Raw genomic sequence first — 26,801 nt, 5'->3', positions numbered from 1 at the left:
CCATCCGACGTGAGGGGGAGAGCAGAAACCTTCCGTGCCGATGAGGTGGGGTCCTTTCGGACCCCGTGAGGTCCACGGAAAACGCCAAGATGCCGCTTTGCATCGCGAAGATTCTAAAGGAGGCCATATATCCAGATTAGTAATACCAAGTAGGTATTTTGACTTTGTGCGGATGAAAGTTGTCATTCTATAGCACTGTTCAGAGGGGTTTTGGCGCCACGCGCCCCTTGTCAGCCAATTGCATTGCCAAGCTATTTGGCGAGTACGCTAATGCAGCTGGCTGACCTCCCGCTTTTAGTGGTGACGATCAGCTACTATCATCTGAGACCTCAAACGCTCGCACTGTGCAAACACACCCTTGCTAAGACGCCGAAAGTGGATGTTGGTTCCGTTAATAAACAATCCAAATCTTCTGGCATCGCTGATTAATGCTCCTGAGACTCCGTTCGGTCCTCCTTCCCTTTCTTCCCGGTGTGTAGCTGGGAGCGAGGTCCCTGTCAACTGCCCGATGCCCATGCATCCCCATGATGAGCTCAGACATGAGACAATGCGTACATCCCCTATTGGCGCGATGGCTGGTGAAAGGTCACCCACTTGCATATCTTGGCACGCAATACCCACTGCCAGGCTTCGAGTCAAGTTATACAATCACTCGTGGAATGAGGTTTTCCTCCATACACAGCTAGCGCGATGTTTCCCAATCCAAGCCAGAACATAAAGGAAACAGTGTGACCACCCCCCATCACAATCACGAAATCGCTCCCGCTACTCCCTGCCCCCACATCTTGCGGCTTGCAGAAAGCTCTTACGTCCACCAAGAAATCGAAACACGCCAGTTTTGAGAACCACGATCGCGACACCACCTAAGGGAGATTGAATTTCCCTCTTCTGTCTTGCTACATCATCTTCGCCCAGATACTCGTCATTCAGCCGTCGTCAAGATGAGCGAGAAGGAAACGACATCCACCCTTAACGACGGCGTTGCCACCAGCAAAGCGGAATCACCAAGGGGCTCTGAAAGCCCCGTGAATCTTGCTGAAAAGCCAGGAGATACAACGGAGGATACAATGGAGGATACGGGGCCAGAGTACAAGCGCGAGGTCCATGGCATCAAGTGGGCCTTGACCGTTGGTGCCGTTCTCTCTTGCGTCTTCCTTTACGCCCTTGACACCACCGTGGTGGCAGACATACAGCCGAACATCATCGCATCTCATGGAAACTTCCAAAAGTTCCCATGGCTCGCCACAGCCTACGCCTTGCCGGCTACTGCGCTGGTGCTCATCCAGTCTACGACGTACGCGATATTTGACATCAAATGGTTGTACTTCGGCTACGTCGTCTGCTTTGAGATTGGCAGTGCCATATCCGGTGCATCGCCTACAATGGACTCTCTCATCGTCGGGCGCATGATTGCTGGAATTGGTGGTTGCGGCATCTACGTCGGCTCCATCACTTTCTTCAGCGTTGTCACCACTCCCAAGGAGCGCCCTATGTACATTTCTCTGATCTCTCCCACATGGGGAATTGGCACCGTCCTAGGACCAATCGTCGGCGGCGGATTCGCAGAAAGCAGCCTTGGGTGGCGATGGGGATTTTACATTAACCTTATAATCTTCGCGGTTGCCGGGCCCATCCTGGTCTTTGTCTTGCCTTCCATCGACTTCGCCAAAGGGCAGACTGCTAAACAGAGATTGGGTCAAATCGACTGGCTGGGACTAGGCGTCTGGACCGGATTATGCGTCTCTTTCTTCATGGCCATCACCTACGGCGGGACCCTATTTGAATGGAAGTCTCATAGCATGATCATTCTTTGGGTCTTCGTGGTTGTTCTGGCTATCAGCTTCTTCCTGACGCACAAATTCCATCCTTTCGTTGAGAAGAACAATCGCCTTTACCCCAGCCACATGCTCCGAAACTTCAAGTTGGGAATTTTACAGTTCGCCACATTTTCTGCTGGATCGGCCGTGTACATTCCCATCTACTACCTCCCACTTTACTTCCAGTTCGCGAGGGGTGAGTCACCCGTGGAGGCCGCCGTCAAACTCCTGCCCTTTGTCTTCATGATCTGCACCATTGCAATCATCAACGGCTTCTTCATGTCGAAGTGGGGTTACTACATGCCGTGGTTCCTCTTTGGCTCGATCCTGGCCGTTGTTGGCGGTGCCCTGATGTACACTGTCAATGTGAACACAAGCGTCTCGGCAATTTACGGATACAGCGTTGTGTTAGGCATTGGCGGCGGCTGCTTCTTCATCACTGCCTTTGGGTGCGTCTCGGACGTTGTCGAGGCCAAGGATATTTTCAACGCCATCGGTGTCATCAGTCTTGTCCAGTGCATTGGCATTACGTTCTTTCCCTCGATAAGTGGCAGCGTCTTCCAGAACATGGGTGCTCAGTACATCGCCCCGCTACTGCCGTCAACCTTTTCTGGTGATCCGCGTGTCGTTCTCGCTGGGTCGAGTAGCGCAGAGTGGAAGGGCTTCTCCGAAGACGTCCAGAAGCTACTTGCAGAAGCCATTGTCGATGCCATGAGTAACTTGTATATCATGATCATCGTTGCTTGTGGTATCACGGCCCTTCTATCACCCTTCCTCGGGGTAAGTGTACTCGAGTCTAATCACATTTGTTCATGATGTACTAACTGTCGTGTAGTTACGTAAGGTGGGTGGTGGACAGGTGGCAGCCATGGCTTGATATTGTCTATCAGTAGCTAGTCTAAGATACATTGTTGGTGAGGATGGAAATGGGTAGTATAGCAGGATTTAATTTCTTTCGCTCTTCTTGGGTTTGGTCATGTATGGCTTCAAGGTGTTGGTCGGGCCTCTGGCAGTATTTTTGTTTTACATATTTGTAATGAAAAAATAATCTTGACAGCAAATCCATGTATTATGATTTAGGCTATTTTACGGGAAGGGTTACTTTCTCCACAGATGCATTTGTTTACTCATCAAAACTTATACGAACCAGACACTCACCCCGTGAAACTCCGCAAGCAATAAAACAAATCACGAATCATTCCATCCATAAGAGACTATCCTTTTCCAAACATAGTCTAGCTTAATTGAAACGATCTGCATTTGCTTGCGGCTCAGCGCGGGAAGTAGCCGGACGGAGACGTCTCTTTTGTCATTGCGGCTTGATGGATGAACGTACATCTCTAGATTTTGTCAAAGATGGAGATGGCTCGACTTGAAATCCTAAGATGAATAATCACTTTGTAGCATCATGTTCGGCATGCTTCGATACCGGAGATAGTTTATTGGTCAAACGGGCCCTTTCGGTTCGGGGCCTTGGCAGTCGGGATTCCGCTTCCAAGTGCGTGCATGGCGAGCATCAATTCATCGTATGGTCTGCTTTGAAATTAACTCACCGCCTCAGACCGGCGCCCGCGGACGCGCGGAACTGTTGGAAGACTGTCACCTTCTACATGCTTCCCGAGGCCCGCCAAGATCCTCAACACTCACGCCACGATACCTTGAGTCAGGGTGTCCGGGCCGAAAGCTGCCATACCATGGTCATGTTGCCCATATATACATATTGAAGCGGTCTCCCTATGTGAGTACCTGTGTCGTTCATAGACCTCACCTTCTCGAGACCGCCTGAACACCTTCTCAACTCTCTCCCGTTTCGTTGCTTGGGATCAAGTTTTATACCTCAGAGCGCCCTTTCTGCATTCCGCCGCTATGTCGAAAGAAGATGATAGCCGCGATGCCAGTACGGCAAGCCCGACGTCTGAAAGCAGAGAACGCCTCAGTGGTCACGCGGCTAGGTATGCCAAGGTGCATCAATTTTTCGGATTCTCTCATGGTTATAATTTTCCTTTATGTAAGTGCGTTGCGCTGTGTACATATCTTGGATTGCTAGGGCGAGATGTACTGATTCATAATCAAGGGGTGATCTTCGCTGGCGGCATGCTGGGGTTCTCTCTTTCTCGCCTTCCAGACTTGGACTACGACGGTCATTTCAGGGAAAAGTTTGCTCTGGTGCCAGGATACTGGTACTATTTCGGCTTTGGACACTACCGCTATGGCATGCTCATACATCTTGCATCCGTACTGCCTGCAGGCATCCTCATGGTGTTTCAGTTCACGCCAGTCATTCGCCACAAGTTTATCACCTTCCACCGCATCAACGGTTATATCGTCCTACTACTCTGTCTAGTCAGCAACGCATCGGCATTTGTCATCATTCCACACAAGCAGGGTGGAAACAGGATCACCAGCCACGCGGTCGAAATGCTCATGTGTATTATTACGACAATTGGAATTTTCATGGCTTGGTGGAACATCCGCCGGAAGCAAATTGACCAGCATCGCGCTTGGATGATACGTACCATGTTCTACATGGGCGTCACCATCACGGCCCGCCTTATCAACCTGGCTGCTGGCAAAGTCATCTCGCGCTTCGGTAACTATTGGTCAGTCTGGATGTGCGACGAGATCAGTTTTCTGTACACCAACCTCGGCATGGGACTTCCCCAAGGCTGACTACCAGGAATGCTTCCTGCCGGGATGGATCTCTGGACCGCTGGAAACGTGTAGCCGTCCATGCAGTACAGAACCACGCTAAATTGGGAGCAACTGGGCTCGAACGCTGTTGCACCTTTTGGAACAATGGTAAGATCCTCAACTCCTTTATCTCATCTCAAGGGTACCGAATCTGACTTACGATAACCAGCTGTGGATTTGCTTGTTCCTCCATGTGGTAGGTGTGGAATTGTATCTCCGGATGACTCCTAAGGAAACGGAAAGACTCCGTCGTGTGAGCTATGAGAAGCAGCTGGAGGCTGGATTTCGTAACCCTGGCAGCGCTGGTACAGTCTTGGATCGATGGGGTGATGCAGATGCTTGGACTCCCGCGAAGTAGACAAGATCATTTGGAAGATACCACATATCCAAGTCGCATCAAGTACAAAATCCTGAGGTCTTGCGTAGGTACCCTCCACCATCATCAAAATTCATCACGTAGATATTGTGGTGTAGTACCACATAATTCTATGTTCGAGCTGAACTAGAGCAGCGATATAGGAGAACTTGGTTCACAGAAGCGAGTAAGCTGATCTGGAACCTCCACACATCATAGGTAGAACATCACAGTTTGGGTGGTTTAATTCGCTACAATACAATTTGGTCACTACTTTCTCGAACTTGATTGTATTCAATAGCTTATTTAGTAATTGAGATTAGGGCATATCATGCCGCTATGTACTGTTAACGAAACCATCAATGCAATCCTTCACAGTCTGTATTAAGAAATCGCTGATGACACATAATTGCCTCATGTTTCCTAGAGAACTGATGCATGAACAACGGTTCTTTTTCCCTCTCTTCGCGAAAAATTGAATTTTCGGTTCTCCAAATATGAGTCTGAAGCACGCTGCAATTGATTGTGTCTGATATTAGGTACTCTCTTTCATGACATAAGCATGCCAGTCTTTAAATTGAATTTCCTATTATAGATGATCCGTCTCTCCAATTAGCGGGATATTCTACCAATAAACTTATTCCCTTGCACACTGTTCTAGCTCATGGTCCTAAATAGAACCATGAGTAGTTCGGTATAGAGTTATAATTGCACATCTCTTAAAGTCTGCGGTAACTTAACTGATCTGAATCTCTTGATTTTCTATACTTTCTTCGCCTGCTTGCATATTTTAGGCGGTTCGCTGCACTGCGAGCAATTTATGCAGAGAAAGTAAAGCATGCCCCGTGACTTTAGGATAGAGACGAATCGCGAAGGACATAACCCGAAAGATGGAAAGTGCCAAAAGATATGTACAAGCCGAACGATAATAACGCGATTTCAATTTAATTCATGTTCGTAGACTTATATGCAGACCGCTTCGGTGTTGCCCTGCATTACGTCATCCTTATCGATATCTCGTGCCTACATTTGTGTTCGGCAATTGCTCTCACTTCTGCTCTTACCTCCACTGTTACGATTCACCATGGCGGTGCCGAGAAACTCACTCCGCGGCTTTCTGGCACACGCTAAAAGCTCGCTCCGGGCTGCGATTGAGTCCAGCCAAAAAGTCACGATCGTTATTGGCAATGAATCTGCTGGTGGGCGCACGTCGCGACTTCCATATCAATCGTACTAACCTCATTTAGACCTTGATTCAATGTCATGTTCGATCCTCTATGCTTACATACGATCCATGTCGCCGCCAAAGGGTGCTTTCACCCCGCTCTATGTGCCAGTCACAAACATCCCTGCATCAGACATCCCACTGCGTCCGGAATACCTGGCTGTCTTCAAGCATGCGAATATTGAGCCTTCGCACCTGATCACACTGGATGACTTGCCGCCGCTATCCGACATTCAGACTAGACTTGCTCCAGAAAATACGAGGTGGATTCTCGTGGACCACAATGCTCTCCAGGGTCAATTGGGCAAGATCTACTCGCAAAGAGTCGCAGGTACTATTGACCATCACGACGACGAAGGCAAGGTACCCAAGGACACTGGTGAAGAGCCTCGCATTATCGAGAAAAGTGGTAGCTGCACTAGTCTCATCACAAACTACTGTCGACCTACTTGGGATATGCTCTCTGCTTCAGCCCTATCTTCAGGAGCCGCACATGCACAAGGTGACAGTGCGTCTGACGATGCTGCCGTCGTGAAGCGTTGGGACGCCTCAGTCGCTCAGTTGGGACTGGCCAGCATCTTGATCGATACAGCCAATCTTGGAGACGAGAACAAGACCACCGAACATGACCGGAAAGCTGTGGAGTATCTGGAAGCCAAGATCGCGCTTTGTCCACAGCTGTCTGCAAGCTTCGATCGCACAGAATTCTACGAGGAAACCGATGCAGCGAAAAAGGATATCGGCGCGCTAAAGCTGCAAGACATCCTTCGGAAAGATTATAAGCAGTGGGACCAAAATGGCTTGAAACTCGGCATCAGCTCAGTGGTCAAGCACATTGAGTTTCTGCTGCATAAGGCTGGTGACGAGGCAAGCGCCGAGTCAGCCAGCGATGCTTTTCTGGGCACTCTGGAACAGTTTTCGAAAGACCGCGAGCTGGATCTGTACACGCTGATGACCACGTCCACGTCAGCAGAAGGGCAATTCCAGCGAGAGATACTACTTTGGGCCTTCACCGACCGCGGAGTATCAGCTGCGAAGAAGTTCGCTACAAATGCCGCTGAAGAGCTTGGGCTCGAAGCTTGGCACGGTTCTGGCAGTGTGGCCGACACAACCCGTGACAACAAACAGTGGAGGAAGGTTTGGTGGCAACGTCGAGTACAGCACAGCCGGAAACGTGTCGCCCCTTTAATCCGAGAGGCCATGACCTGACTAGCTCTGCACGACAGCAAGATGTAACCGCGAGTCGCGAGTTCGTCTTGGACCTAACGTAGAACATTGCGGTCGACATTTGTGGAGATAATTTGACGTTGCAGCCAGGAAGCGCTGGATCAACACACGTTTGCATGTTTCGCAACATATCGGGCACAACAGTTGGGCAACGTGAAGATCAGGGATGATCTTGGAACATGTCTAGAATTTCGACACGCAAGCGACTGGCGGTGTCGTCGAGCGTGGAAGCGGGGTGGTACACGCGAACAACACATGGTAGGGTCGATCGATCCGTGCGTCGAATAACATCAGATTCGCGACTTTTTTTTTTTGGATGACGCCTATTTTCAACGTGCAATGAGACGAGCGGTGGCTCGACAGACTCTCACATTTGGCAACAGCAGTTAGGCGGCTACGTTTCGTATCCATTGGCAGTGGAGCGTCAACTATGGCGCTGCAAACATGCAAAAGGAAGCACGTTGGCTGGCATACGTGCAGCAATAGTGTCAACCTTGGAAGCGAGCAATGCTTCACCTAGCACAGTCGCCTTGCTGTTGTGTGCGGCTCATTGGACGTGGCCGGGATATCCCTTTCGGAGAACAGGTTCGCCCAGATGAGCATGCAGGCCGAGATGAAGTAGGAAGACGGCAACCTCTGCGCGTGCAGGCCAGCTTTTGACAGCTGGCGCATATGCATGCGTTGGCAGCGCATCTTCCTACGCTGTTCTGGGGCGGTCGGATTTGCAGTGCCGGTGCGGTCAAGACAGTGTCGCATATTCTCGGTCTAGGCGACTGGCTGGCAGTGTTTGTCGTCGTCAACGCGCAGCGCAGCGACAAAGCAGTGTTTGACACTCTATATGTAGGCATTCTTGTTGAGCGTGACGATGGAGGGGCACGACATGATGGTGGGGTGGGTGCCCTCAGAAACGGCCTGGCCTGACAGGCATGGCGCGCGACCGGGCGATGCTCTCCCGCCATGTCTCGTCAAGAGTCAGTCTAGGGCCGATCATAGGATGCGCTGTCGACGAATGTCTGTACAAGGCGGGGATGGGCTGGCTAGCCACCGGTGGGCGACAAAGGTCCCACCGCATCGTCGTAGCTGAGGGCTTTGGGCGTCGTGCAGCAGGCGCGGGCTGGATGCGCGCTGATTCGTCGGCAGTGCTACAGGTGATGAGCTGTCCTGCAGGACCGCCTACTCGAGCAGCGTGCACTGGCGGTCTGATGTCGCCACCAATCTGGGGCATCGCGCTCGCTTGGGGGACCAGCACGAGAAGGCCTGTCGCCTGTCGCCTGTCCATGTCCATGTCGCTGTCGCTGTCGCTGTCGATTGCTGTCTTTCTCGTCGCCCAGCTGCATCTGCGTATATGCTCGCGCGCCGTTGAGCTGCAGCCGTGACTTGCCCGACCGACAGGGACTCGAAGACACGCCAATCACGCTTCCCGCCATTCCGCTATCGATAACAAACCGTGTGAGCAGAGCGTGTGCCAACGCATCCGAGTTCGCGCCCAAAACACCGTCTCCCAATACGCGCGCTCCATCTGGCTTTCTGCGATGCAATAGAGCTTCGCCCTGCCAATCTGAGCACTCCAGACTGCCGCAGGGCTTCATCGGGACTCCCTCATGGCGACAGCATCATGATTAGGAGAAACCAACACTCGGCCTCGCCTCTGGCGCAGGCCATCTCCCCTCCACGTAGGTCCCGCCGTGTTTCTATTGCCGTGCTGCTCTGTGCTGCACTTTTGCAATGCTCGCCCAATAGCTTCGGGCCGGGACGATGATGTGTTGGCACTACTGACCTACTCGCAGCCGCCTCTCCCACCGTTACCCAAGTATCGTCTAGAAGCCATACGCCCTCGCACAATACAACTGTTGTCGAGGATCCTCCCGTCGAGGCTCCGCCCGTGTCTTCCTCTCCGCCCAGGTCGCCTTCACCTCGCTCATTCACCACCCAGCAGCCAACTACCATGGGAAGTCGACCTGGCGGACTGCACGACGTCAGCAACAATGAGCGTCTCTCGTCGAGCACTCAGCGGCCCCAGTTGGCCCCGTCCATGTCTGCTCCCGCCGGCCGCTTGCCGCGATTGCTTCCCGCCGATCTTTCATCGTACACCGATTCATACCTGCCTACCGCGGCCATTCCCACGTCCGCGACTTCCCTCGCTGAACTCGCCCATTTGATTCGCCTCCAAGGCTACCAGGAGCAGCGCAAGGCCCACTCGCGCGTGCGTCTGCATCGATGGCTGGTCTCCAGTGCCCTCTCCGCACGTCTGGTACATTGCGGAGAGCTGGCCTACCGCACCCTGGTCGACAACTTCAGGTCCGATGACAAGAAAGGCTTTGCCTCTCTTTATAACGCCCTTAACGATGTTCGAAACTCATGCGACGCAACACGGCAGTATGCATTGCTCGAGCCTGATTTGGAGTTTGCCAAATCCAAAAACATGCGCGGCGACAAATCTCTCTCTTCGTCTACTTTTCTCAACGAAGTCCCGTCCAAGATTTTGGACGATCTCCTAGACTTTATTTCCGAAATTCGTACCAACCCAGATTTCCTTGCTGCTCGCGTTTCCAGCCTTTCTCAGCAAGAACTCGCGTCTTTGTCGTCATTCCGCCAGGCGTTGGACCCCATTGATTCGGTCATGGCCATGCAGGCCCGTGGTAAGAACGTAGGCTCCCAGAAGCCCAGCCAGCAAGGCAATCCGGTGGAGCGTCTCCTCTCCTTTCAACGACATGATCCACTTGCAGCACTCATTTACTCTATTTTCGCCAACTCTTCGGGACCGGATTCCGCTGAGGACCTTCGCCGGACGGATGTTTGGGCTACTACTTGCGCCAGGCTTATCAAGGACAACAAGCCAGGATCCGACAAGTTCGTCAAGACCGTCCTAGACGTATGGGCTGGAATGCGCGAATGGCCCGGCAAATCCAATCTAGAGCTTTACCTGATGCAAGCCCTCCAAGATGGACAATTTCTCCTGGAGAAAGCCGAGGAACAATCGGCGCGAGCAGGAGTTCAACCAGTAGCGCGCAGCACCAAGGACACCATTGCCGCCGATGAGTATTTTGATAGAGTTGTGAAGCGCCTCTTTGAGGTCGTAGACGACGAGCCCAGCGCTGGAGGTATCCCTGAAGGAGTCCTCGAGATTGGAAACGCTATTCTCCGCAAACTGGACGAAGAAAAGAACGTACGCAAAGCATCGCAGAACTTCTTTGTGTCGCGATGGCTTTTCTCTACTTTTCTGCTGAACGCTATCATTCACCCTGAGGCAGGTTGCCCGCTCCCGGTTCAAGGATGAAAGCACTAACTTTTACAGACCCATGGAATTATGGTAGGCCACCACATCAGCGAACACGCGCGCCAGAAGATCCTCAAGGAGATTGCCATCCGGGCACAGAAATATGTATTGGACATGACCTACAATTGGTACGAGCTTTCCTTTGGTTTCTTCCTCTTCCAAACCGCTGACATGGGCGATAGGCGGCAAGCAGTGCCTGTTCTTCCAGAAATCCGCACTCACATCGAGAACATTCTCGCCAGGTTCAAGCACACCAAGACGCCCGCCAAGCCAATTCTTCTACCCGCGAAGGCCATCACTTCTCCGCGAGAGACTGTCGAGGTGCAGCCATTCATCGTTTTGTCTCCCTCCGATATCATTACCATGGTCAATACGCTGTTCCCAGAACGTAGGCCATCGTCGAGCCACATTGACCAACAAGCTCAACGTCGTACTGGATTGGCCTCGTCCGCTTCTTCCATGTCCGGCGTTTCTATGCCTTTCCGCAACGCCGCTGCGTCTATGACGGATGCGAGCTCCGTTCTTAGTGCAAGCGCATCCTCCATGACTAGTGATCAGACCTCCCGGGAGCCACTTTTGGACAGCACTAGCACTCTGCCTTTGGAGGAACGCCCAGCTGAACTGAAGGTTGCACCAACCGAACTGTACGGAAGGCGTTTGAGAACCGCATGCTCCGAAATGACACGAATCCTTGGCGTTGAGGCGACATCCGGCTCCTGCCATCCTTGTGCTGAGCGCTGGGCCGTCCTCTACATCTCAGCAGATGGAAAGCAGCTGAAATCTCGCATGCGCAAAGACTCTGACGACGAAGAAGAGCATGACGAGGACTCACCTGACAGTGATAGCAGCGACGACGAGGGAACTGGAGATAGGATCGATCTCGAGAACGACTACCACCAGTTGAAGGAAGCTATTGTAAAGCTTGTCGAAGAGTACGAAATACCGAAAGAATTAGCGCCGGACAGCGAGTCGAAGAACTTCAGTAACCGCATGACAACCCGAAAAGGTGGTCGAGGACGAGGAATCGTCCGAAGTGTCACCGAGAACCTAGGATCGCGCAATCCATATAACCAGGGCCAAAGTCAGAGTCAGCTCACGAATCTGATAGCCAGTCAGAGGAATGTGCCAGCCCGGCATCGCTCACCACAATTTCCAAGAAGCAACAGCAATCCCCAGCTCGGGGAGAAGCAAGAGAACAGCTCGGTCTTGGTCACCATGCTCGAGACTGCCATGTACCAGTGTCAAGCGCGATCGGATTTTGTCAACGCACATCTTTACTACAAGACCCTCCAGAGCCTTCGAAGACTTACATCACCAACATTGGTGAAGAACGGATATGCCGCACTTCTCAACTACTTTTCTCGTGGTCCACGAGACTCACTCGGAAAGGCAGCGAACGCGATTGAAGAGTTCGAAGCCTGGTTCGTATGGCTCAAGCAGTCTCAAGAGCGATCGGATGCCATGATCGAAGAGATGATGCTTAGCTTCAAGAATCTACGTGACAAGATGTGGTACATCAGTGATGTCCGCGGTTCAGCTGTGTACGAAGAAGCTCGCAATGTGGCCCTTGCTCTCAAGATTATGGGGCAACCGACAAGGACGCTCGACGGCAAACCAATCCAGGGCCAACGGTCTCGTCAATATTCCAAGTCTTCGAATAACAACTTCTTGATGAAGGGCGAAGCAGTTCTCGTAGACGTCATGTCGGCATCGCAGGACTTTGGCGGACCCAACAAGCTATCTGATGAGCAGTCAGAGATTACGCTCAAGTGGCTGACACAGTATGGTGTCGAGAACTTCTGCAAGGGCGAGGAGAGGATACACCGCTTCTGCCTTGAGGTGGACAAGTGCGTCAACAAAATCGTTGGAGAGAACCTGATCGAGACCCCTGTGCTCTGGGCTAGCGACCTCTACAAGCGGGATCAGCAGATACTCGAAAGTGGACGCCAGAAGGGAGACCTCTTCCTCACAGGCGTCGGAACTTTATCCATTGCAGGAGATGAGGAGTACGAAACACATGGCCGCCCAGGCTCCAGAAACCTCGATTTCGCGCAGCGTCCCAGCCACAGCAGTCTCAGGTCTGCAGCCAACCGTAATGGCTCCCAAGCTAGCTTCGACCAAAGCCCGTGGGCACGAGGCCCCATGGACGCCCATGATTATTTTGGCGGTTCGTCGCCCGTGTTATCTATTGACTCTGTTTCAACGTTCTGGTCGCCATTCCAGACCCAAGCACAGTCACCGACAAGTGCCACCAGCATTCGTCCCCGTACCGCTTCATCTTCCAAGGGCACAGTCATGCTAAAGCAGTCCGCAAGCGTCAATGAAGACAAGCGCAGATTCATGCTCGAGCTGAAGCAGACGCTCACTGGTCTGCTACTTAGCGATCTAGGAGCAGCCGTTTTTGCCAGCGGAAGCGAGACTGATTCTTGGTTTGGCGGCGACATCATAGAAGACTGCATTCGTAGGCGAGACGAAGAAGAGCGCAAACGCAAGAAGCAGCTCGCTAAGAAGAAAAGCACGAAGAACTTGCGAAAACAAGTTGTGCCACAGGTCGTGCCGGACCAACGCAATGTTCCTCTAGAGGCTCTTGGCCGCACAGAGCGCAGTCAGGCCGCGCCACCAGTTGCGACCTACCAGCACGCGGCAGGCTCAGATGCCCATCACTCCGCTGGTGAACATTCTTCCACATCAAGCGATGCCACATCGCGATCAACCGGAACTACCGCAGCGAAGAAAGCTGGGTTATTGGAGTTCCCCTACAATGTCGCTTTTCGTCGACTTCTCAGCAAGTTTCAGACGCATCCCAACCCTTACTCGAAGTTGCACGCACTGTACGAGTTGGAGCTGCTGATTGTCGCATCGCTGTCATCTCGGACTAGCAAGTCGTACAACAATCGCCGTGATGCACTACCAACAGTTCCTCAATCACCGACCCTGGGCCCCATGCCGGAGCTGAGCTCACGCGAGCCTGCCACCCATACAAATCGGGCCCAGAATCTGGAGCAAGCGATTGCCAACTGCGAGGAACGTCGTTCCCAAAGCATGACACAAGACAGAGCCAGCAACGCCTCGCCGTTACCGCGCGTGGGCGCGCGTTCACCTATCGGTCCGCCCAGCACCGACATGATTGTTGAGGTCATTCAAGGTCTTTTGCGAGACGCCGACATCCGTCCAAAAACGCTCTTCCGCGATCTCCAGTACATCGCCTCATTCGTTCCCGCACAGATGCTCGACAAGACTGCTCGCGGCAAGGCATTCTGGGACGTCGGTCTTGCTGCACTGGGTCTCAAGATGGACGTATGTCGCATCATGCTGGAGCTTGTCGACGAAGTCATCACACAAAACAGCAAGCGCGACGATATCGTCAAAGCCGGTGCCGCTGAGAAAGCTTCCGCCACCATTCCCCCACCAGCCGACGAGCCACTCTCGCGCTACACAATGGAAGACGCAGCCCGCATGCTCGTCATCACCGCCAAAGAAGGCGATGCCGTCGCCGAGCGCGAACTCGCCATCTTCTACCTCACCACGCCCGATCTCCTACACCGCACTGTCCTGCCCCTCACCAAGCCCAGCGAGGTCTTCAAGACGGAACTCCTCAACCGCGAGAGGAAGGCGAGCAACGATGTCGCGCGATCCGATCCGATGACTATGTGTGTCGCACAGCACTGGATGGAGCAATCCATGCGCGGCGGTGACAACCTCGCCGCCAAATACCTGCGCCAGCGCAGCGAGTTGGAGAATATCCCCGCGCGGTCCTAACGGCGTTGAAATTCTTCTTGAGCGATACCCCAAACCTCCCGTTATTTCTGTTTCTCTGCGCGCGCATGTTCGTTACGAAATCTGCATGCATGCATAGCGTGGAGTTTTCTCTTATTTCCCATCGTTGTTTTCATCATTTTTGCATGATTCCCCCTATTGCCTGGCTCTTATTTTTTCCCGGGCACGCGCTCCCCGTTGTAGATGTTGTCCCTGGACATGGTGGATGAATGGACGGATGGGTGTGTATATGGAAATGGGCACATATAACGAATCACGGCCACGGGCTCTCTGGGATCGGTCGGTATCTGATCAATTTTTCCGTCATCTCGCAATACCAATATAGCGTAGACTTTTTTCTTTTGGGCATAATAGGGGAAATTTGAAAGTTGCATTATTTGAACATACTGTCGTTTTGCGGAATCGTGATGTGTGATGATGGGGTTTGGAGCAGTGATGTGAAGGGGAGTGGGTAAGCTTTACAATCGCGACACGCACGCCGGCATAGAAATCATGTGGTTGTACCCCGATTGTCCGCTTCTTTCTTACTCTCATCATGATCGACATCACTACGTCCGCGCACACATCCTGCAAACATTTCACAACACAACCCTACGCCCTCACGCAGCTACTCACTGACCTCAACGCCACCTACTCAACCACCTCGACCTCCGCTCCAGCGCTGACGCAGACATCCTCCTCTCGTGCATTACGCAAGTGTCAGGAATGCAGCGGCTCTTGCGAAGGTCGGGACGTGGTTTGCCGAGTGAGAGTATGTTGGTGGAGGATGGTTTTTGGTGAGCAGAGGTATAGGCAAGAAGCCCGCAGATAGCTCCTAGCGAGATGTATAGGTATCTATAGCGCACATCACTATCTCTACAATGAATATCTATAGCAGCAATTTAGTAGAACTTAAGAAGCTTTTAGGTCTTAGTTTGATTAAGTCTTTCTGCAAGAAGCGTGTTTCAACTATAACTAGAAGCTCTGCGTTTGCAGCTGCTGTTGCCTTGTTTAGTCCTTTCACCCCAACCATCTAGCCGTTTCTAGTAACTGAGCCTATCTAACGACGCTCGTGATCCGGCCACCGCGATTATATCTCTTCGTTACTAACTGCCATTACAGTATCGTCACAGCAACCACGCATCCGTCACGCAACACTCGTCACTCTATCCATACCAAGCCTTACCAGTCCATTCGCTTCTTCACCCTCACTCTATGTAAAACAGTTTTCTAACGCATACAATTAAGGCTCTCTACATGAACATGTACTACCTCAACCAAGCCGTGGATTCTCTCCTGAACGCCCGCGTACCACCGCCCAAGCTCGCCCCGCCAACCCGCAACCGCGTAGACGCAGACCCGATCCTAGTTGTCTACCACGAGACCGGCAAAGGCCCCAAGCCCACTCCACGCAACACCAGCTTCCTCCCTCTGCGCACCCGCCTCGTCGCAAACCCCTTCTCCGCCATCGCCAAAGCCCAAAGCGAAGCGTACTACGAAGAGATCGACAGCATCCCCGCTGCATCACTCGACCTGAAGAGTGAGTTCTCTGCGGGCCACTGGTATGTCGTTCACCCCGTCACATATTGGTAAGTCAGGGATTTGAGTAACAAGGTGCTGCAAGACCTCGCAGAGTGGATCGAAGTCAAAAGCCCGAATGAGATCTTCACGCGCAAGGCTAAGCAGGTGCTTGCTTTTAGGAACGCGAGGGATGAGAGTTTAGAGGAGGTCAAGAAGGAGTTGCAGAGGAGGGAGAGGAGAGGCGAGGTCGGTGTTGAAGAGGGATACCTGGGAGATTACGATATGGTCGACACTGACGAAGACGAGGATTCGGGACAAAGTGGCGGTATCAAGAATGAAGTTCGAAAGGAAGGGAAGGTGCATGATAAGATGTCTCGACACACGGAAGCTGCGCTAGACGAGGCTGCTGAGGCTGGGAGGAAAGCGGCTGAGGAGGCAAAGATGATGGAAGGGTGGCAGGTGGAACACTGAGCATTTATTCGCAAAGGAGCGTCTAGGTGCCGCGGCTGCGCTGTGCTTCACCTCTTTTGAACGAATACTTCGACGAACTACATGTATAATTAAGGAAATCGGCTAGCGTTATCTAAAGTAAGGAAAGACGAGAAGGAAGTAAGAAAACTAAATCCACCTGCAGTATCACAATCCAATATTGTACGTGTCCTTCCCGAATCTGACCTTTATGCTTCTGGTAGTGCAACCTTGGTCTTCGTGCAAATAATCTTAGCCAAGTTCTCAATACTCCCACTGGCCAACAACTCCAAGACCTGCAAACTCGCCTCGAACATCCTCGTGATGAAGTTGCGCACTTCGATAGCAGTCAGTGAATCCAACGGATAATGGCTGAGAGCTCGACCAATGTCGAGTTCCTCGGGCTCCATCGAAATGACATCGGCAATCTTCTCAACGAGCGCATTGCAAACCACCTGTTCAGCCTCAGCCCGCGAAGCCACTGCTTTGAACGCAGTGCTCCACGAGATCTTCGCTGCTGTCCCAGACGCATTCGATGCTGCTTCTGCGGCGCGCAGGAGGTGGACAAATTTGGCGTCGTTGGACCAGAAAGGTCGCATAGTGGGCGTGATGCGCATGCCGGTTATTGGATGGCCGTTACAGCTCGACAGCTTGCCTTCGATGGCGGCTTGCAGCAGGGCCAACACTTCGGCTTCACAGATCGTGTCGCTACCAAGATTGCGCGCAACCTCGGCTGCTTTCTCTGCATCCTCGGCCAGGTAGCCGGCGTCTGAGACTGCAGTCAGATCGAGTGACGCGGCTCGAATACCTTTGCCGATGAGGTGTTGTGCGAAGGCGTTGAGGAATGTGTTGGCTGCGGCGTAGGCGGCTTGTCCACGGTTTCCCACAGCTCCAGCGGCAGAAGATATGAGAATAAAGAAGTCGAGAGATGCTTGAGCCTTAGACAATGCCTCGTGGAAGTTGCGCGCGCCTTGTACCTTGGAAGCGATGACGCTTGTGTACTGATCATGTGTCATCTTCTCGAACAAAACGTCCTGCAATTTATGTTAGTCACCGGTCATGAAGAACGGATGTCTCTAGGTAGCCTTACGTGAAGTACCATGGCGCCATGTACAATACCTCGTACTGGCGGCAGACCCACCAGGCCACCAGAGATGAGGTGATCGACGGAAACCTTGTCCGCAACATCGCAGCTACGCACAACAATGTTGGCGCCTGCGCCGTTGAGGTCATCGACCTGTTCTTTTGCGTTCCCTCGAAGCTCTCCACTGCGCGAGAGCAAAACGATGTTCTTAGCACCTTTCGATACCATCCACTTCGCCATGCTTCTCCCGAGGCCGCCTGTGCCCCCGATGAGGATGTATGTCGCATCTTCGCGAAGTAAAGTGATTTTCTTGTCGATGCGTGGTGCCTTTTAGAGTCAGCATAGTCAAAGCAAAGAGTGAACCACGGCTTACCATTACTAACTCGTTGTCTTGTGGTGTGATTACCACCTTACCACGCGCGCCTGCAACTTGAACATCGTGGAGAGCCGCAACTGCGTCTGCAATTCCGTATGTACTGATCTCCTGGAGTGCTCGGATCGTGTTGTGCTTGAGCATCCGGCCCACATCAGCAAGGGTGCGCTGGAGCACCTTGGGTCGAAGTTTCCAGAGGGCCCGGATGTCGACAACGATTAGGATAGTATTGGCTCTTGTATCTCTACTAGCTCCGACTCTGTTTGCGTCAATGACAACATGTCGGCCAAAGTCTGCCAGCGTGGCCTGTGTTGCGGGTGTAAGGTGGCCATCCTCAAGGCTGTCGAACACGACATCAACACCATGTCCTGTAGTGGCATCTTTGATGGTGTCCGCAAAGTCTTCGCTGCCAGCATAGAGCACTCTGTCTTCAGGCACGCCGAAATCTCTCAGCAAAAGTGTCTTCTCGGCGGCACTTTGGACAGTGGTCCAAACATCTGCGCCGGCCATCTGGGCAACCGATAAAGCAGCTTGACCGTTTGCACTCGCTGCATCGTGTACCAGAATAGACTCATCCTCGCGCAGTCTAGCTTGGTTAATCAATGCATAGGATGCCGTGCAGTATGCCAGTGGTAATGTCGCCGCCGACTCGAACGTTGTATGATCCGGAAGTTTGAACAGAAATGGATGTTGTGCGCGAGTGATGGTCGACAAAGCACCTTCAGTCGTGAGCCCTGAAACGCGATCACCAGGGAAAAGATTTGGCACATCGGATCCAACAGCCGTGACAATGCCGCTGCACTCGACACCAATTGTGTGACTAGATGTAACATCTCTTGAGTTGAGGCCGACCGCTTTGACTTGAATCTCCACATCATCCTGGGCCAGTGGTGATAGTTCATGGTCGGTGAACTGGAGACTATCCATTACGTTGGGTGTCTCGAGAAGTCCACGGAGCGGCCGTTTGACATCAGAGAATGAAGCAAGCTCGGAAGCTGTTGGATGAGTTTGTTGCTCAACGTACTCATTGAGTGAATCGTCGTTGATAATTCGAGGGGTGAACACTTGACCATCACGCTCCAAAAACTCTGTTTCCTCCACCTTGGTCTCTGCACTCAGCGACTGAGTAAACACTCGCAAAATCGTTGAAATGTCGTGCTCGACGTCCACTTCTTTACGGGCTTCGATGTCAAGGGTAACGAACTTCATCAGGGTACCTTCTGATCGCAATGTACGACTGAGACCGGTAATCATGTTGCTCTCAGGGCTTCTTGAACCAACATACGCACCCCGTACGACCCATAATGCACCTCGAATAGTAGTCAACAGATATTGTAAGGCCTCGAAGTCTTGAGCACTGAGAGTAGACAATAATGGCTCCTCGAGCTCCGAAATGACGACGCAGAGTTTGTCCTGCGATATAGACGCAAGTGAAGAAAGTGATCCCAAAACCGGTGCAGCTCCTGTGAGGAGCATGAACTGATCCGAGAGCATAGCTGCCATCTCAAGCTGAGATTTCGAGTTGCCATGAACAATGACTACTCCTGTATCGAAGCGAGGCTTTTCTGTCATCCCAACTTCGGCCTCTGCTGCTTCTGGCATCGGCTCCCAGTCTAGTTTGTAACACAGCTCGCGTGCTGTGTTGGCCTCTAGCCCAACATCAGTCTCCATAATTGGGGAGATGAGCAAGTCTTCAATCGACACTATCAGCTCATTTGCGTTTGTAGTAGCTATTATAGACATCGTGTTGGACGTAGAGCTACCGATATCGGCTTTTGGCTCACAAAAGGCTTGCATGGCAGCAGAGGATTCATCGAGTGCCTTCAACGCTTTTGTAAAAACAGTGATTTTGCCGATGGAAGATGGTAGGTATACTGTGTCGAGTGCTCCTGAGGCCTCAAGAATAAGCCAGTACATTGTGATGAGCTGCTCAAAGGCAGTCGGATGAAGAATGTACTTTGACTCATGATGTTCGGGCATTTCGGAGACTGTATCGCTTACTGGCATCCGAGCACTTGATGCAGAAGACGAGGCCTGGCAGTCTTGGAGACCTTGAAGCGTTGTGCCATACGAAACACCAATATCGGCGAGCCTCTTATAAATCGCTTTCATATGTGCGGGTTCGGCTGCGGAATGCATAGTCCTGGTGATTCGGGAATGGAGTCTGCGTTGCTTCATGTCCACAAGGCGCTGTCCGTCAACTTCGTTGACTTGATCAAGATAAGCAGATACGATTCCGGTGCAATTCTCGGTCCAGCCTTTGTTTTTTGACCAAGAGCGGATGTGGAAATAGAAAGATGGTGTCCCACGAACCTGAAGACGCGGTTGCAGTGTTGTCGTCATCTCAAGATCCTCTTCCGTTAGCAGAGCAGGGACTTTGACGCTCAAATCTTGGACTTGAAATGAATCGTATTCCAGATTCAGCGCTTGAGCCTGTTGGCCCATAGCCTCCAATGCCATAACCAGAAAGCCTGAGATTGGGAAGATTGTGACACCCTGCATTTGGTGATGACGCAACCAGGGAACATCGTCAAGGCGTAAAACGTTGCGCCACGTAGGTTCGATATCGTCAGAGTAAGGTGCCAACACTCCAAGCAAATCGTTCCTTGGAGTATCTTGGAATTTGTGGATCGTCGTCAGTCGTGACTCGTGATGATAAGTGGTCGAGTGGTTCCACGCGTATCGCGGCACATCCGTGAGCACCTGGGGTTGCCTTCCAAGCGGCTTTGGAAAATTTATGGCGCCCATGTCTAGCAGCGTCCCTTTCACGAACAACGTGCCCGCCAAATCCAGTGCTGTGTGAACAGCGTTCTTCTTCCTTGACAGAGCCGATGCGTATGAGACCTTTGTTGCAGCGCCACCAACGTGTTTGAGAATCTGTTTGAGAGGGCCTTGTAATGCTGCATGGGGCCCAAGTTCAACGAGGAAGTTGACTCCGACTTTGGCGTCACCTACTGGAGTGCACATGCTTTGCACGGCTTCGTCAAATCTGACGGCACACGTCAAGTTTTGTACCCAATAGGTGGCATCCAAGTCTGAGTAGCTTGCAGTACGACCGAGAAGCGAGGAGTGAAAGCTGACTGCGGAGTACCGGGGTGGCTGTAGTTCTCGCAAATTCTCTGCATAGTCCTTTGCGACAAGGTTCATGTGATGACTATGATAGGCTGTATCTACGGCCAATCTTCTTGCAAACGTACCAGGATATGCTTCTTCGATGAGTCTTTGTACTTCGCTGACGGCTTCAGCGTCTCCGGAAATAGTGACACTGGACGGACTGTTGATGCAAGCGATTCGCGCTTCTCCGAGGCTTGACGGAACCCGCTCGAGCAACGGTGCAATATCGGTCGCACTAGCACCTACAGCCAACATACAACCGTCGAGTCCCGGATAACGCTCTTTTAGTATGGGTATCAGTCTGCCTCTGTGGTATGCAATCGTCATCGCGTCCTCAAAGTTGATGATGTCAGCACTATAGGCTGCAGCGATCTCACCACTGGAGTGACCGACAACAGCACTTGGACTAATCTTCCAAGAGCGCAGCAGCTCGACGAGTGCCAGCTGTATGGCGGTACAAGCAGGTTGGCTGACATGGGCTACATTGACTCTCGTGGATTGCTCGTCCTTTGCCAACTCCTCGATCAATGAGAAAGGCGCACCGATTGAGGAGAGGTGTGAGCTAGCCCTGTCGAGGCTAGATGCATATATCGGGTATTGATGGTACAACTCACGCCCCATTGCCCACCATTGCGCTCCTTGACTAGAAGATTATGCTGCGGTTAGTGCGTGTCGCAATAGATCTCAATCATCCAGGTGACTTACCCAGTGAAAACCCAGCCTAGGCGCAGTGCCTCAATGTCTTGCTTGATGGGCGATATTCTTCCGCTTGATAGAGATTCAACAAGCTCAACTGCCGATGAAGCTGAGATCGCCATTCTCCAAGAATGAAGTGACTTTCGTTGTCCAAGTGTGTAAGCAAGATTACTTAGCAGGTCATTCTGAAAGATCTCTGGTCGCTGTTCAAGGTAAATGCCCAGGTTCTTCATAGCTTCGTCGGCAGCAGCCTTGTCATTGGCGGACACAACAAACAAGCGCTTTTGAGTCTGCGTGTCGATATCTTCTTTCATGGTCTTCCGTTCGAGTGGACCCCGAGTCATGACCACATGTGCCTATCAACAGATGTTAGCCACCACATCATCTTCGCCTTGCCTGGGGTCCTCACATTTGTTCCTCCGAAGCCGAAGCCATTGACGCTAGCCCACTTCTTGCCAAAAGGCCATGGTTGCTGTCTGACAGGCACTTTCAAGCCCCACTCATCGAAGGGAATCTTCTCATTAGGCTGCTTGAAGTCATAGTTCGGCAGAATGAATCCGCGTTCTAGCATCAGAGCGGTTTTTATGATACCGGCGATACCTGTAGCCTTAGTACTTCTGATTATCGAAACGCGATCTAGAACCTACCAGCGGCTGCTTCCAAGTGTCCAATGTTCGATTTTACAGATCCTATGTAGAGAGGCTTCCTCTTGTTTCTGCCTTGTCCGAAGACACTATGCAGTGCAGCAACTTCCAACGGGTCGCCAACGCGTGTACCAGTTCCTAAAATGTGTATGAGTATGAGCTTGTAAGCACAATTTCAGGTAGTAGGCTTTACCGTGTGCTTCAACATAACCTGTATCAGCGGGATCCATGCCGCCTTGAGTATATACAGAGCGAATGAGCTCCTCTGGGCCATGATTTAGTAAGTGGATCTAGCTGGTCATGATAGTACTTACCTTGGGCATGCTGATTAGGCATAGTAATGCCAGGCTGAGGAGGTATCAGTAAATACACACGGTTCCTATGGTTCGGGTGACGTGTGACTCACTGTCTTTCCATCTTGATTGATACCACTGCCAGCAATCACAGCACGAATCGGATCGTTATCCTTGAGTGCTTGATCGAGAGGCTTCAGTAAAATCATCCCACACCCCTCTCCTCGACCATAGCCCGTGCCTCGCTGGTCAAAAGCAAAAGAACGGCCGGCGTCTCCAAAAAGTCTTGACATTGACATTGAGATCCAGAACTCGGGCAGCATGTTCAAATGAACACCGGCTACCAGCGCCATGCTTGACTCCCCGGTACGAAGACTTTGACAAGCTGTGTGCAGAGCAACTAGACTTGACGAGCATGCAGTATCTAGTGTAAAGCTTGGCCCACGGAAGTCAAAGAAATGTGATATACGATTAGATTGCATCGCCATGGCGCAGCCTGTCCGTAGTTAGAATTATTTCATAGCCGTGTCAAAGATCATTCTGTCTAGGCGCAAAAGTGCATACCTGTGGCTTGATGCATGGGTATGGTCTCTGGATCTCGAAAAAGGTCTGCTTCGTATTCAGAGAAAGAACCTCCAATGAAGACTCCGACGTCTTTGCCAACTGCGTTGTGCCTCGGTACTCCAGCGCTCTCAAGTGCCTCAAAGGTGCATTCCAAGAGCAACCGTTGTTGGGGGTCAAGGCTTACAGCCTCTTGTTGTGTAAAGCCGAAAAATGGGGCGTCGAATGCTTTGAGGTCTTGGGTGAGGACTGCCATAACGACATTGATCAGTGTCTGCTATACACACCATCAACGAAGGGCTATACGTACAGTTTCCACCGCGTGCGTTTGTTGTACCGCCCTTACCAGGGTTTGGGTGATGGAAACGAGTAGCTGAGAAGCGTGAGGCGGGAATCGGCGAAAATCCAGTTCTGTTACGTGCCAAAAGCTCCCAGAACTCATCAGGTGATGCAACGCTGCCGGGCAGTCTGCAAGACATTCCAATGATAGCTATAGGTTGGTGCTTCAATTCGATGTGTGCCTTAGCAAAACCCTCTTTGTAACCATGAACAAATGCGTCCTCGTACGAAGTCGTCGATTTGGGGGAGCTGGCGCCATCTGTGGACTGATTTGCTGCGCCATCGGTTGACTCGGAAGCAATTGTGTGGACATTGTCCCTGTTGTTATTCTGAGACGGATGGATACTGACAAAATTGTCGGAGTTTGTCGATGGTGTTGACATGCCACTATTACTAGAGACAATTTGGAGTGAGGTAGCCCAGCTGCCCTCCGGAAGTTCCCCACGCTCCATGTTTGGAGTAAGAACGTATGGTGCCATATCGGCAGTGTGAGTCGCTGAACTGACGGATCAGTCACCAGAGCAAAATCAAAAGCCAGAAGCTTGACACTGCAAGAGCCACAAAGAACCATGCACCGGTAGACCTAGGTTTCAAACACACATGGTATATGATCCATTGTCTGATGAAGCTTAGCGATAGCGATACAAGTATGCGTTCAATGAACATGACCATCACCCGGAGAGAAGCATCGAGGGGTCGACATTAGCCAGAAGTATTAGATGACCTGTATCAGATACATAAGCGTTGGATTGTTGGAAGTTGTGAGCTAGACGTGCGTAATACCGGTCAAATCCTGTATGCTCATCAGGGACGCCATGTAAATTATCAATGACGTGACATCGAGAGGCGATATTATCGATAGCGTGTGTTTGAGGGTAGAATGATGTGACGGTCATATTGGTTGCATTCATGCGACGCCCATTATCACATCTTCCGTGGCTTCCAAACTGGTTTGGTGAGATAGCGGGCCGGAATCCGATCTCAGAAACGATCACGATTTCATTTGCAAATCTCGGTAGCATCCTGTATACTTCGGATCGAGGGAAGTTGGCGAAGAACTTCGCTGGCAACGTCGTTCTAGATTCACAGTGGCCCGCCCCGAAGAAAAGAAAACATTCCGAGATGTGAAAATCTCGCCGCCAATGGAAGATGCAGACGACCGAGTACAGCTAACTGTCAGTGTCTCACGAACTCCAACTACGAAACGGTACAACTCTAGAGAAGTCCGTGGTATTGCCCTTATTGTCGAACACATAGCTCTTTACTGGCATTGGGCAATTGTGATACCAGTAACGTCCAGTAGAAGTCTTTGCTCGGCGATCTCTGCAGAGTGAGCTGCCACCCTGATCATTCGACTCCACCCCCATTCTGTGATACGCCTGGCATGACGACCAAAATTCTTCTTCATATTGGACCCATGAAGAATTCAAGTTGAACTCGCAATTGCCCTCACATTCGCGGCATGTGGCATCGGGTCACAATCGTGGCAATCATCGTGCTTCAGGGGTTGAAGTCAGGAACCCGGCTAAGGCTACCGAAATATCTCCACATTCCGAGGGGGAACATGACGGGAGGGATGGTTCGCACAGATGATACGCTCGCGCGACTGGATGCAGAGCTGATGTCGAGATGAGTGAAGATTGAGGTTGGGATGGCTTCGGAACAACCTTGGAAGGCTTGGCTAAATAAAGCTTAGTGCAGATCACACGCTAGACGGTAGGCGTGTTCGGTAGTGGTCCAATTCTCCGCTACCCCGGTCCCTGATGTTTACCCGTTCCTTGTTTATTGCCACGCGTGCATAATCCATCTATTCTCTATCCACTCGCATACAGTTTGGAAGTCCTACTCGTCGGTCTACTCCATACTTGCTTGCCCACGACCTTGTCCTTTGATCCAATCCCTGTGGCTCGAATGTTTTTCGCTATCTATCCTGTCACAGAATAAAGTCAGTGCAGGAATGTCCGTGTATTTTACGCTTAGGCACAAGCTTTCTGTTGTATCGGAATGAATACGTTGGAAGCAACATTATGGCACCCAGCTAGGATGTCTCATCTATCATTTGATCGCGGTACGAAAGCATGGCACCTAGCTACCTTGGCATGTGGACTACCACTCACTTGCGCGAACACTTCCATCTTGTTTAGACATCTGCGACAGATTGGACAATCCCTCACCTCCTGTTGAAATCTTGGACGATTCGAAATGCGTTTTTTATGCCTGCCAGGAGCATACGGCAGCGTAGAAGTAAGTCGATGTGACCCGCTGATCGTCGCATCCTACTGATACAGATAGAAATTTAAGGTTCAACTTGCGCCGTTGGTAAAAGAACTCGAGTCCGATGGCACCGCCAGCTTCTTCTTCCTGCAAGGTCCGTACGAAGTGACACCGCCATCTGGTTATGAAGAGTTCTTCGGCGGACCGCCATACTATCGATTCATCGTCCCAAGTGATGCAGACAGTGAGACAGTAGACGTCTTAGAGCGCATCCGCGATTTTCCACAACTCGAGACTCCAGAGATGACAATGCGAGAGCTCATGACCTACGGCATCGCAAAGACAGATGACAGTGCTCGGCAGACACTTCTTTACCTCTATGAAGTCATGGAAAAGGAAGGGCCGTTTGATGGTATCATTGGATACTCGGAAGGTGCCACGATTGCCGGTACCTTGCTACTACACGAGCAGATGAGGGACAAGAATGAGGGACGCATTCCCGTTCTCAAATGCGCACTCTTCTTTGGTGGCTGGCCCCCGATGCGACCAACACTGGACGGTATTGTTCTTGCCGATGAGAGTGATTTGATGATCGACGTGCCTACAGTCCACATCGGTGAGTTGCCTCTATCTGTCAAAATCATGCGGTACTCATCGTCATCTAGTTGGTTCTCTGGATCCATATCTTCATGGAAACATTGCTTTGTACAACATTTGTGACCCGGATACTGCCTTCATCTTTGATCACGCAAAGGGCCACACACTGCCCCGTGACAAGCATATGGTCAAAGAGCTTGGCGATACTGTTCGGCGTATGGTTGTCGAAGTAAATGGCGGCTTTTCTCCTTATTAATTATCCTACATGTGGGTTTTGCATCATCAAAACCAAGGCAATTGGAGGCTCGCACTTCATAAAGTATTAGTCGTCTTATGCCATCGACTTTTACTTGAAGGCAAGCGCATACTGTTCTTGTTCGTGGATCTGGCGCATTCTATATATCAACAAGGTCAAGACCACTCCGGTTAAGGCGTATGTCGGATTAATGGAAAACTTTGCTCACAGGCGAATCCTGTGCTTACATTGCTCCTTAACGAGTAATCGTTGTAATTCGACAGCCTACTGGCTGTAGTGAGCTTTAATCACGT

General features: G+C 51.4%; 9 protein-coding genes across 9 annotated transcripts; 6 read left to right on the top strand and 3 right to left on the bottom strand.

Annotated features, from left to right (window-relative positions):
- Nucleotides 1–941: 941 nt before the first annotated feature.
- SNOG_11072 (hypothetical protein) lies at nucleotides 942–2,694 on the top strand (the record flags this gene model as incomplete). The annotated part of the gene is made up of 2 exons (XM_001801271.1): nucleotides 942–2,597; nucleotides 2,653–2,694. 2 exons carry the CDS (start codon nucleotides 942–944, stop codon nucleotides 2,692–2,694), a joined length of 1,698 nt encoding a protein of 565 aa, XP_001801323.1.
- Nucleotides 2,695–3,911: 1,217 nt separating this feature from the next.
- On the top strand, nucleotides 3,912–4,487 carry SNOG_11071 (hypothetical protein; the record flags this gene model as incomplete). Its single annotated transcript, XM_001801270.1, has 1 exon — nucleotides 3,912–4,487. One exon carries the CDS (start codon nucleotides 3,912–3,914, stop codon nucleotides 4,485–4,487), a length of 576 nt encoding a protein of 191 aa, XP_001801322.1.
- Nucleotides 4,488–6,157: 1,670 nt separating this feature from the next.
- On the top strand, nucleotides 6,158–7,297 carry SNOG_11070 (hypothetical protein; the record flags this gene model as incomplete). The annotated part of the gene is made up of 1 exon (XM_001801269.1): nucleotides 6,158–7,297. The coding sequence occupies one exon, from the start codon at nucleotides 6,158–6,160 to the stop codon at nucleotides 7,295–7,297; it is 1,140 nt and encodes a 379-aa protein (XP_001801321.1).
- A 534-nt stretch (nucleotides 7,298–7,831) lies between these two features.
- Nucleotides 7,832–8,600, bottom strand: SNOG_11069 (hypothetical protein; the record flags this gene model as incomplete). The annotated part of the gene is made up of 2 exons (XM_001801268.1): nucleotides 7,832–8,080; nucleotides 8,238–8,600. 2 exons carry the CDS (start codon nucleotides 8,598–8,600, stop codon nucleotides 7,832–7,834), a joined length of 612 nt encoding a protein of 203 aa, XP_001801320.1.
- Nucleotides 8,601–9,260: 660 nt separating this feature from the next.
- SNOG_11068 (hypothetical protein) lies at nucleotides 9,261–14,747 on the top strand (the record flags this gene model as incomplete). The annotated part of the gene is made up of 2 exons (XM_001801267.1): nucleotides 9,261–10,562; nucleotides 10,611–14,747. 2 exons carry the CDS (start codon nucleotides 9,261–9,263, stop codon nucleotides 14,349–14,351), a joined length of 5,043 nt encoding a protein of 1,680 aa, XP_001801319.1. The 3' UTR covers nucleotides 14,352–14,747.
- An 864-nt stretch (nucleotides 14,748–15,611) lies between these two features.
- On the top strand, nucleotides 15,612–16,340 carry SNOG_11067 (hypothetical protein; the record flags this gene model as incomplete). Its single annotated transcript, XM_001801266.1, has 2 exons — nucleotides 15,612–15,910; nucleotides 15,947–16,340. 2 exons carry the CDS (start codon nucleotides 15,612–15,614, stop codon nucleotides 16,338–16,340), a joined length of 693 nt encoding a protein of 230 aa, XP_001801318.1.
- A 206-nt stretch (nucleotides 16,341–16,546) lies between these two features.
- Nucleotides 16,547–23,893, bottom strand: SNOG_11066 (hypothetical protein; the record flags this gene model as incomplete). The annotated part of the gene is made up of 10 exons (XM_001801265.1): nucleotides 16,547–17,371; nucleotides 17,428–17,748; nucleotides 17,795–19,497; nucleotides 19,579–20,874; nucleotides 20,992–21,476; nucleotides 21,614–21,960; nucleotides 22,014–22,211; nucleotides 22,655–22,881; nucleotides 23,106–23,351; nucleotides 23,413–23,893. The coding sequence occupies 10 exons, from the start codon at nucleotides 23,891–23,893 to the stop codon at nucleotides 16,547–16,549; spliced, it is 6,129 nt and encodes a 2,042-aa protein (XP_001801317.1).
- Nucleotides 23,894–25,255: 1,362 nt separating this feature from the next.
- Nucleotides 25,256–25,576, bottom strand: SNOG_11064 (hypothetical protein; the record flags this gene model as incomplete). Its single annotated transcript, XM_001801264.1, has 2 exons — nucleotides 25,256–25,366; nucleotides 25,559–25,576. The coding sequence occupies 2 exons, from the start codon at nucleotides 25,574–25,576 to the stop codon at nucleotides 25,256–25,258; spliced, it is 129 nt and encodes a 42-aa protein (XP_001801316.1).
- SNOG_11063 (hypothetical protein) lies at nucleotides 25,283–26,508 on the top strand (the record flags this gene model as incomplete). Its single annotated transcript, XM_001801263.1, has 3 exons — nucleotides 25,283–25,685; nucleotides 25,730–26,271; nucleotides 26,321–26,508. Exons 2-3 carry the CDS (start codon nucleotides 25,959–25,961, stop codon nucleotides 26,506–26,508), a joined length of 501 nt encoding a protein of 166 aa, XP_001801315.1. The 5' UTR covers nucleotides 25,283–25,685; nucleotides 25,730–25,958.
- Nucleotides 26,509–26,801: the final 293 nt, after the last annotated feature.

Source organism: Parastagonospora nodorum (assembly GCF_000146915.1).
Source record: "Parastagonospora nodorum SN15 chromosome Unknown scaffold_18, whole genome shotgun sequence".
In the NCBI taxonomy this organism is placed as follows: Eukaryota; Fungi; Ascomycota; class Dothideomycetes; order Pleosporales; family Phaeosphaeriaceae; genus Parastagonospora; species Parastagonospora nodorum.
This window is presented reverse-complemented; position numbering and strand designations above follow the sequence as displayed.